This window comes from Saccopteryx bilineata, chromosome 2 (assembly GCF_036850765.1).
Source record: "Saccopteryx bilineata isolate mSacBil1 chromosome 2, mSacBil1_pri_phased_curated, whole genome shotgun sequence".
In the NCBI taxonomy this organism is placed as follows: domain Eukaryota; kingdom Metazoa; phylum Chordata; class Mammalia; order Chiroptera; family Emballonuridae; genus Saccopteryx; species Saccopteryx bilineata.
This window is the reverse complement of record NC_089491.1, coordinates 264,288,235-264,299,559: the sequence shown is the minus strand read 5'-3', so window position 1 is coordinate 264,299,559 and position 11,325 is coordinate 264,288,235. Positions and strand designations below refer to the sequence as shown.

Below are 11,325 nucleotides of genomic sequence, written 5' to 3'. Positions count from 1 at the left end.
CCAAGTGTCCATCAGAGGACGAGTGGATTAAAAAGCTTTGGTATATATATACTATGGAATACTACTCAGCCATAAGAAATGATGACATCGGATCATTTACAACTACATGGATGAACCTTGATAACATTATACTGAGCAAAATAAGTAAATCAGAAAAAAATAAAAACTATATGATTTCATATATAGGTGGGACATAAAAATGAGACTCAGAGACATGGACAAGAGTGTGGGGGTTACAGGCTGGGGGGGGAGAGAGGGAGTTTGGGGAGGGGAGGGGCACTACGAAAACCAGTTAGAAGGTGACGAAAGACAATTGGACTTTGGGTGATGGGAATGCAGCATAATCAAATGTCAAAATAATCTAAAGATGTTTTCTCTGAACATATGTACCCTGATTTATCAATATCACCCCATTAAAATTAATTTAAAAGAAAAAACAGCAACAAAAAACTTTATTTACAAAAACAGGCAGTGAGCCATAGCTTCCTGGACCCAGGAGCAGAATATTTAAGAGTCAGAGGACAGGGTGAAGGACACTAGAGAGTGGCTCTGGCATTCAACAGAATATACCTAGCACTTAGCATCCCTTCTGCGGCCACCCCTGCTGAGGAACTCCCTTCCCCAAGTCACCATCACAACATCCTCTTCTATTTCCTTCATCACAGATTGTTTAAGTATCTCATCTGTTTGTCCATAAGAGTAGGGATTGTGGCTCTCTTGTTTGCCACTGTATCCCCAGCATCCCCAATAGTGCCTGACACATGGTAGGTTCTTAAATAAATACTTCTGAATGAATAAGAAGACTAAACTAATAGAACATGATACAGGTTAAGAAGGACAGACATCTGGTCATCTTAACTCAGGTGCGCCAAATGATATGCTCCAAACACAGAAACTTGGTCCCCCCTCCCCCCGTGGACCACACATAATTCTTACCTACTCCATGTCAGTCTTCCTATCACCCTCTCCAGCCCACGCCTGCCCATCTGTCACCTCCACTACCCATTACTCCACAGGTTATATTTCCACCCGTCCGCTTTCAGACTTTCCCACACTAATGGTGTGCAGTCACCTTCTTTTGAAATGATTCTGCTTCCAGAGAAGACGACAGATCTGGGGACCTCCTACACAGTCAGCTAGGGAAGACTTGCTTCGCAAGTCTCTGTTTCATCCAATGAGGCTCAGGGACTTTCCTCAGTAGGGTGGTGAGAGAAGGAAGAAAGGGCAGAGGGTTTGCAACTGTCTCTGAAATGTCCTTCATTTTTACTTTCAACGCAAAGATGAAAGAACTCCAAAAATCATCTAACAAGATAAAAACAGTTATTAAATTGTCATAACGTTATTAAAGTCACCAAAACTGATTCAGTGGAGGATCGCAATGTGGGAAGGGTTTAATATAGAGGGTTTTTTAAATCAAGATACAAAATTGTGCATACACTTTTATTACAAGTGTGTAAAAATGTTCCTGGATATACACAAGGACTAGAGGGAGCATGGGAGATATCAAAAGCTAGTATATTGAAGTATAAGGTAATTTCTTTCTGATTTCTATGATCACTGTTATAAAATTTGCTATTTTTTTTTTTTTTTTTGTATTTTTCTGAAGCTGGAAATAGGGAGAGACAGTCAGACAGACTCCCACAGGCGCCTGACCGGGATCCACCCGGCACGTCCACCAGGGGGCGATGCTCTGCCCCTCTGGGGCATTGTTCTGCTGCAACCAGAGCCACTCTAGCACCTGGGGCAGAGGCCAAGGAGCCATCACCAGCGCCGGGGCCATCTTTGCTCCAATGGAGCCTCGCTGCGGGAGGGGAAGAGAGAGACAGAGAGGAAGGAGAGGGGGAGGGGTGGAGAAGCAGATGGGCGCTTCTCCTGTGTGCCCTGGCCGGGAATTGAACCCGGGACTTCTGCACGCCAGGCCGACGCTCTACCACTGAGCCAATCAGCCAGGGCAAATTTGCTAATTATTATAAGTGGTTCATCCATGAGCTGCAGAGTATAGTCCAAAACATAGCATTATCATTCTTATATATTATCAACTATTATATATTGCCAATATATTATATATGTCATCTGATCAGCAAGTACAGTGATGCATGAGTACTCTTCTTCTCTGGTACAATGGAGGGCATATGGGAAAAGTATTATATTTTAAGTCTGAAAGGGTTTGTGTTTTCTGCCCCTCCATCCTGAACTGGTTTCATAAAAAGGCATGGTATTTTTGTTTTTGTTTTTTTACAGAGACAGAGAGAAAGTCAGAGAGAGGGACAGATAGGGAGAGACAGACAGGAAGGGAGAGAGATGGGAAGCATCAATTCTTCATTGCAGCTCCTTAGTTGTTCAGTAAAAGACATGGTTTTTAAAATTTACAGTACAGAACCCATTTGCCCTCATACTTCCTCTTCCCTGATTTGCATTCCCCCACCCCTTGTGAGAGGATCAAAGTTGTTGGACTCTGGAAAGGTAAATGGTCACCAGCCAAAAAGATACTGTTCTTTTGTAGCAAACCCCTGAGACCACAGCAGTTCCTTTATGACTGCTTCAGACTGCTACTTGAGACTAATGCGAAATTTGGCAGCAAGTGCACTCGACCTCTTAACCATTCCTAAAGATCTGGAATCTTGCTCTTGTAGCTTCACAGATCAGCAAAATCTTGGTCTCGGCTCTCCATCCACCCTCTCTCCTTCCTTCTGTTTTGAAGTCCCAGACAGAGCTAAGATTGGACAGCACAAATTTCCAGCACATGCTCATAGATTGCACATCACCCCCATTGAAGATTATAGATTTTGGCATCCACATGGCATTGGGAAGCTGTTGAATCAATCTCTATTCATCTCATCTGCATCATCTCATGTCTCTAGTCCATTGATTCTGGGACTATTTCCTTGGCCTCAATTTTATTTTACCTTTGGTCCCTATCATATAATACAACTTCACAACCAGCCAATGCCAACCTTTGTTTTCTCTGCTGTTTCAAAGACAGATACTTGCCCCATAATACCATGAGTCATGCCTAGTCAGGTGGTGGCGCAATGATTACAGTGTCAGACTGGGATGCAGAGGACCCAGGTTCAAAACCCCAAGGTCCCCGGCTTGAGGACATGCTCATTCGGCTTGAGCACAGGCTCACCAGTTTGAGCACGGGGTCACTGGCTTGAGTGTGGGATCATAGACATGACCCCATGGTGGCTGGCTTAAGCCCAAAGGTCACTAGCTTGAAGCCCAAGGTCGTTGGCTTGAGCCCAAGGTCACTGGCTTGAGCAAGGGGTCACTTGCTCTGCTGTGCATCCCCCCCCCCCCGCCAAGGCACATATGAGAAAGCAATCAATGAACAATTAAGTTGCCGCAATGATGAATTGATGCGTCTCATCCCTCTCCCTTCCTGTTTGCCCCCCTCTCTGTCTCTGTCACACACACACAAAAAAGATCATGAGTCACAAGGAAATTATCAAAAATGCAGATAACTCAGTGCAAAAAAATGTCCACGACAGAATTTTTCATAATAACAACAAACAAACAAAAGAAAACCTCATTAAGAATAATCTAAATACCTAATGATCAGGGAATGGTTATATAAATAATAATCCATCTTGTCAACGGGGAATGGTGCAAACTGTGAAAATATCAGAAAAACCATTTGTTAACAGTCCTATAACAGGGAATGAGACAAGCAGGAAACATAACTGTATATAACCTCATTGCATTGAAGAAACATATACTCATATAGGAACAACTGGAACAAGAGAACCCCTTATTTTTTACAGTGATCCCCACTGGGTGGTAGACTATAAGTGATGACATCTCTTCTCATTTATGCTTTTCTTCAAAGCACCAATGCACGAAGGAATATATATTACTTTTACATTTGGAACAAACACTTTTCTCAAAGATCAAAAAAGGTTCGTTGCCACATGAGGATGCAGAAAGTCTCAGTCTCTTCCTCTCCTAGGCTGGCTATTAGGAAGTCACTTTCCCTTCTCACTTTAAAGAGGGGAGGCATCGCCACATTATTAAAGAATCAGCTTTCAGGGTTCTTTCAAGAGTGGATAAAATGACCTCTCAAGAGAAAATGGGCGAAGCTCAGGAAATCAGAGCTTGAAGCCCCTGCTGAGCGGCCTAATGCATCCCTCAAGACTCAGCGCCTGCCCGCCTGCCCGTATGGATTACACTTTCTGGTGTGGGCACTTTCTTTCCCATTTCATTGTAAATATTTCAAATGATTGCAACTTCACTGCTACTTTTCAGCCTGGTCAACAAGCTATGAATCTGTTTTCCCTAAGCAGAATGGCCGAACTCCAGCAAATTTCAGAGAGGTTTGTCTAAACTCAGTGGCCAAAGTAGTAACCCAGACCTGGTTCAAAGCCTGGCACCTCTGCTTTCTTGTGTCAAAGACCTTACAGAAGACCCTGGGCCTCTCTGATCCTAGGTTGCCTCACTTGTGGAAAGGAAACATATCTGCCTTCCCCACAAATGGTGCTGGAGGAATTAGAGGGGGTGGTGCTACCAGGAAATGCACTGAGTACACGCAGCAGGTAATGTTTGGTGATTCCCGAGCACTGGACTGGTGCCGACTGGTCATTTTCCTGGCAGAGGCAATGGGCTCTGCTGAATCAACAGCCCATTCTGTTGTGTCTCCCCAGATGACACAAGTGGGTTGGAGTGGACAGTTTAGTTCATGATCATAAAACAATGAAAAACCATTTGGTACCCAGACCCTGGGCTTAGGCAACTAAATTCACCAGCGTCGGTTCACAAAGACGACTCACCCAACACCCATTGAACCTCTTCACTGTTGGTAAGATCTGCAACTGGAACACTGGCCATGGGAAAGGGAGAGAGGGGATGGAGCTGAGGAGTCATGTGTGAGGTGGAATTAACAGGGCTTGATGGGTCATTCAAGTAGAGGCTCAAGGAGAGGGAAGAAAGCCTACTAAGGTGGATGACTAAATACAGTCTATTGAGTCAACCCTTAGCTACTGAGCACCTACTAAGGGCCAGGAACTGTTCTGGCACAAAGAACACAACAGAAAAAAATAATCTTGGCTCTTGTGAGTTTACCTACTAGCGGGGGAGACAGACAATAAGTGGTAAACAAACAAATAAACAAGACAATTTCTGGTAGTGATAACTGTGATGAAAGCAATAAACAGGGAAGTGAGATGGAGGATAAGAGGATAGAAAGCCACCTTAGACATGATGGTCAAAGAAGGACTCTGGGATCCAATAGGTAAGGTCATGGGTCCTGGAAGATGAGAAGAAAGAAAGAAGCCTTAGAGGAAGAAGAAATAGGTGTGAAACCTTAGGGTGGGAAAGAGCAAGATGTATTTGAGACAGGAGGGAAAAGCCTGCATAACCGGAACATGGTGAGAGGACCAGACTGATAGAAGGTTGGAAAGATGGGCACAACCCATTCACCAGGGACTGAGCTTGGGAAGCAGGTTCTTGGGGAAGACACTGTCTCCTTTGACATGCTGAGTATGAGGTACTAGAGGGATCTCCACACTAAAGATCTAGGGCTGTGCCCTCAGAACTAGAGACAGTATTGGGATTTGAGGAAATAGTCGGTTGCGTCCAAACCACTAGACTGATTTCTTGGGCATTAAAAATACAGATTTCTGGGGTGCCATCTGGGAAACTGTAATTCAAGTAGGTCTTGGTCAACATCTGGAAGTCATTTTGTTTCCATCCTCCCAGGTAATTCTGCTCCATTCATTCAAGAAATACTTCTTGCATTTCTATCTTGCGCTGGGACAATTCTAAGTGCTGAAGATATATCTCCACAGAAGTGACAGAGCTCATAGAAAAATTCAGTGAACAAGCAAACTAAGTTCAATAGTAATATACACCATACACAGAGAGAGAGAGAGCTGGAAAAATACAGACCCATGCTAAATCAATCAAAAGAGATCTCTCTCTGAGGAAGTGACATTTGCACTGACAGCTGAGAAATAAGAAGCAGCAGCCATATGACCATCTCAGGGAACAGCATTCCAGGCAAAGGGAATAACCAATGTAAAGGCTTGGTTGCAAACTCGGTAGATGAATCTAATTCTTTGGTTTATTCCCTCTTGATTAACCAACCAAGATGAGAGTGAAGGCATGGTGGAAAGGGTATTATTTCATCTTTATGTGTTCACCAGCAAACTACTCTAAACACATGCTTTTTACCAGGTAACATGCCAGATGGTGACCCAAAGGTGAGCAAGATTGTTCCCTCTCCCAGGGACTTGCAGTCCAGTGAGGGAGGCAGATAACTAAAGAAATATGGCCCCATGAGATAAGTGAGGCATCCCAGACAATCAGTCTATCTTCTGAGAAAGCAGATGATTAATACTTTCAAGCATTATGTGAGCCACTGTTTTTGAAACTGTGCATCATAAAATGATGATTGCATCCCTGTCAACTCAGATGATCTGAATTTTTGGTGAAATATTTGCAACAATGGACATTGCATCTGAGGGACTGTATAATGCCTACATTTTGGGGAGAGTGTTCCAATAATAGCCAACATTTATTGAGCACTTAGATATACTCGACCTAAGATGCGATTGTATAATCTTCACAAGGTCCCTGTGAGGCAGAGACTCTTATGATTCTACTTTTTTTGGATGAAAAAATTGGAGCACAGCAAGGTGAAGGGACTTCCCTGAGGTCATTTGACTCAGATGTGACAATTTCCTAGCTCTGTCTGGGTTCAAAGTCTCAGTTCTGATCCTTACCCCCTTTCACAAATAGCTTAGCTAATGATGAAGTTGCTGTCTTCACCTTGCTTCCCAGAGTGAATCCTTCTCTTCTCCCCATCCCAGTTGTCCACCTGGGTTGTACACCAGCCAGATCTACCTGCTCCTCTCTCCAGGGGCCCTGTAGCTGTATAAACAGTGGGGAAGGGAAGGATACCTTGTTTCTGCACTTGGGAAAAAGTGGAAAGTGGTGCCCACTGCCTGACTCCAGAGGACCCTGGGCAATGTGGAAAGGGTTGGGCCCAAAGCTAGGCACCTTGTTCCCTGCCCACCTGTGGGGGAAACTACTGGGCTCAACATTCAAGGTCTGAATAGAAGAAGGGGCTGGGGCAGGGGAAGCAACTTAAATGCCTCAGGAAACAGATAAATTATTAAAGTCAAGAGGAAGTGGTAACTCTGGCCAACTGGATAAAATTTGGTCACCTGTTGTCCCATCTAAATGTATTCCAATTCAGCTGCTTGAAAAAATGGGCTGGTCAGTCTTCAGCCTAGGAGCTGACCAGTTTGCAGTTTAAAGGGGCTTTGCTTCCTGCTTCCCTGAAACTCCTTTGTATTCAGGGCTGCTCAGAGTGAGTCTGTCAGAGGGTGTCAGGGTGTGTCGTCAAGGAGAGCCTTTCCTCTGTGTCTTGAGCTTGCAAGCTCCCTCTCCTCCCCACCACCTCCCCTTACTTCCTTGCTCCCTCCCGCCCTCTTGTGCCGATATTCTTGGCCCAGGTCCCTGAGCCCAAGCTAGTGCCAGCAGAGGACGCAGGACGGGTGAGGTCACGTCTCCCGTGAGCCTCGCTCCGCTGTCTTTTCAGAGGTTCACCAAGAGCCTGCGACCAGAGTCCCACACCGCGCAGACTGTGCGCTCTTCCGCTCTCCCTGAGCTGCCAGCCTCGCCCATGTCTCAGTACGCCCCCAGCTCGGACTTCAAGACGGCTTTGGACAGCAGTCCCGAGGCCAACACTGAAGATGACAAGACCGAAGAGGACGTGCCCATGCCCAAGAACTACCTGTGGCTCACCATTGTCTCGTGTTTTTGCCCCGCGTACCCCATCAACATCGTGGCTTTCGTCTTCTCCATCATGGTGAGTGGGTTAGGACCAGCAGCGGCCAGGGAGGAGTCATGGGTGCCATTGCAGCCCTCCTGGGGACCCAGTGCGCGCCCCAGGTTTTTGTCCTCCGCACCACTCCTCACCTTTCTCCGGCCCTCGGAACCCTCTCCTCACCCAAATGGGGCCTCCTCTGCGTTCTTTGCGGTGCTCACCCTGACCAAGCTTCCCCCAGGCCGGCTTTCCACATCCTTCCAGCACCCAGGGTGCACTCTCTCTCCAACCCGGGCAAGTTCTGCCGTGGACTTTGCGGCTTCTCTCCCTCCCTCCTCCGACATTTCTGGGCTCTTGTCGGGCTCTTCTCAGCCCGCTTCTCTAGAACCTCAAAGCGCGCCACTTTGGCAGGCAACCATGCGTTGTATTCCCTGAGCACCCTGGCGCTCCAGCTCTCCAGGGCTCTGGACCAGCTCTTTTAGCAATAGTCTTTTCTTCTTTGCAGCGTGCTGGGCGCCGCCTCGGTCACTCTCTGAGAGTCCCCAAGCGACTCCCAACGCCCTCTCCTTGACCCCAGGCTCGAGGCTTTGGTGCGCCCTCTCTGGGGCAACAGTGCCTTCTCGCTTCTTCCTTCGCCAGCGCCCTCTCGGTGGCTCTCCCCGGCACTCCCTTGGCCCATCTTTCCAGCGCGCCCGCTCTCTCTCCAGGAGTTACTTGGGTGCGCGCTCGCTTTTCTATTAATTTCTACCCCAGCACAGCGTCATTCTCCCTCATTTGCTGCGCACGGGCCCTGTCCCCGCCTGTCTTGGCGCACCAAGGGCTCCCGGGCATTTCTCCACCCCTCTGTCCTGCGCCCAGGTCGCTCCCAGGAATGCATTGGGGACTCCGAGCTCCCTGCAGCTCCGCGCCCCTTTGCACGCCGGCCTCCGGAAGTGCGGGCCTCTCCCCAGTACAGTATTGACAGCGGGGTGCTTGGAGTACTCCCTTCTGGAGCTCGCCTCCACGGCCCTACTCAGCCCGGGCAGACACTCCCAAGCGAACCCCATTGGAAGGGCGATGAGCACCCGCGAGGTCCTCCTCACTTTATTGACTGGAGCAGCTGGCCAGGGGGTGGCGGCGGGGTGAGGTTCCGACCGGCACTGTCCCGGGACAACCCTAGCAATGAACTCCCTCCCACACTGGCCCACCTCCTCGCGGCTGGGCGACGAACTCCCCAGCCCCAGACGGAAGAGTCCAAATTCAGCTCAAAGACAATCGAGAGCCTCTGCCTCCCCTCTGCCCCATTCAAGTCCACCCACACTTGCCCATGGGTGGCACCACATTCGCTTCATGGGTACCCACAGAGGCCTCATGTGCACTGGCAACTTGCTTTATCCCAAACCCTATTTGTAGGCTATAAGCATCAACCATCAAGCGTCCAGCCGGTGGAATTCTACTGCCGGGCTCAAACCTCAGTTCCACCAGGTGCTAGCTCTAAGATTGGAAATCACTGTCTCTCTCTTAACCTCAGCCGGTTTGTCTGTAAAGTGCAGTTTTTTGAGGGGTTGTTGTATTAATGAGATAATAATTGCAGAAATGCGTCAAACAGTGCTCAGCAAAGCATTATTAAATCAAACCTCACTCCCTGCGGCCTTCTTTGACAATGGTTTAAATTCAACACCCTTCCCCCCCAGCTCTCTGCGCCACTCCCTGCTGCTTTCTACCCAAAGCACTTCTCTCCAATTGATACATTATTTTCCTTATAAACATGTGTACTCTCTCTGTCTCCCTCCTTAGAATATAAGCTCTGTGAGGGAAGGGATATTTGTTGTGTTGTTTGTTGCTGTGTTTTCACCTGGAATAGATTCTGCATGTATGAAAGAATGAAGGTGTTAATGGATCAGGGTGTCTGCATTTCCCCCATCGCGAGGAGGGCCCGGAAGCCACCTTATCAGGTTCCTTAGAACCCCAGCCAGTTTCCTCCCTTCCTTCCTCTCCCAGGATATCCATATCCATTTTGGGGTGTTTTTGTAGTGAAGCTGAGGAGGATCAGCAGCCAAATTTTCCAGCCAGCAGTGGGCTCTGACTGGATTGGTGCCCACACACTATCCTGGTTTATTATGAATCAGTGCCAATTCACTGCTTCCCCAGTGCCAAAAAGAAAACTACCTGCAAAGCCTCTCCACCCCCCCCTACCCCCGCCCCCCGCTGGCCCCACACTGATCTGAGATGAACTAACACTCCAGCTGGTAGGGACAGACTGAATACTAATGATGCCACTAGGTGTGTCCTGGGAGACAACATTTGTATATGCTTTGAATAGAGACCTCTTTTTCTGACCCTCTCACCCCCATTCCCTCCTCCAAGTCTTTTTAAAAATCGTTTTATAGCAAGAGACCATTCTATCACCAGAACACAAAACCTGAAGTCCAAAGGTTGACTCTGAGCAAGTTTCATACCCTGTCAAAGTCTTGGTGTCATCTAGAAAGTGGGAATGTGCGAGTTTTTAAGTTGAGCGAACCTGTTACAAAGATGAATGAAAATACAGCTCCTAATGCCCATGCCCACACTGTGCTAGATACTGCAGGAATTGTCAGACAGGTGGATAGATTGGGAGCCTGGAAACATCATATGTCACATACGAAAACAAACAGAACATCAAGGAAGTGAAACCCAAAGTCTAAACAGAGCTTCCTACACCCTCCCCATTGCACTCCTTCTAAAGGTACTGGTGGAGGGGTTTTCCCATGGACACAGTGCAGAGCTGGGCTTGACAACTTTCCTGGTAAAGATTCCAAAGCCCAAAGAACCAAGAGGAAGAGGAAGGCTGTGCAGGAGGAAGGAGCTGGCCCACTCTGCCAGGAGTATGCTCTCCTTAGGCTGTCTTGTGATGGTAAATCCTGGCTCTTTTCAAATCTCACTTTTCTGTAATCTGTGAGAGATGTAGACACACTATTGCCCATGGAGGCATTTGGAAATCTGGGGGAGTGTCTGTGGTGTTTCATTGATTTGGGGCACTCGTGGCATTTGCCATAAAGGACTAACAGTACTAATGCCCGGCAAAGCTGGAGACTATCCCTCCAACAAAGAATTGCCCTACCCCAAACATCAATAGTACCCCAATATCAAGAAATACTGTAATATCAATATCAAATAATTCCAATTGACAGACACATAGATGTATGGAAAATATAGACAAGGCTCAAAATAACTAGTTCCCAGAACTGTGAAAAGAGCCAACAATCTCAAAACAACCAATAGCTTTATGACAAAGTTGGAGTAGGTACTGGGAGTAATAAAACTGCTTTGAAAAATACATATTAGGGAAGAGTGTTCTTCAAGCTGTGGGTGTCTGTGATCTCTGCACCAGCCCAGTCCTGGGGGCTGTGAGGCCCAGCATCATGGCTTGTTGCATCGGAAGTTTGGTGAGTGGAGCCCATTGCCCATGGCCGGAACACAGAAGTCTTTGCTTCTCCTACGTTTTGAATGTCTATTTGTTGAAAGTACACTGTGTAATCAGTTTCAGGGACATGTATGTGCAGAATTACCCCCCAGACTGGGCCACTGCTAGCCCATGC

At 47.3% G+C, this 11,325-nt stretch overlaps 1 protein-coding gene across 2 annotated transcripts in view; it reads left to right on the top strand.

Moving 5' to 3' along the window:
- Positions 1–7,500: 7,500 nt before the first annotated feature.
- The window catches only part of TMEM233 (transmembrane protein 233), a 29,706-nt gene continuing 25,881 nt past the window's right edge, over positions 7,501–11,325 (top strand). For both annotated transcript variants that reach the window (XM_066260466.1, XM_066260467.1), the window contains exon 1: positions 7,501–7,810. In XM_066260466.1, the coding sequence (XP_066116563.1) occupies positions 7,625–7,810 (186 nt within the window). In that variant the 5' untranslated portion in view covers positions 7,501–7,624. The remainder of the gene's footprint in view (positions 7,811–11,325) is intronic.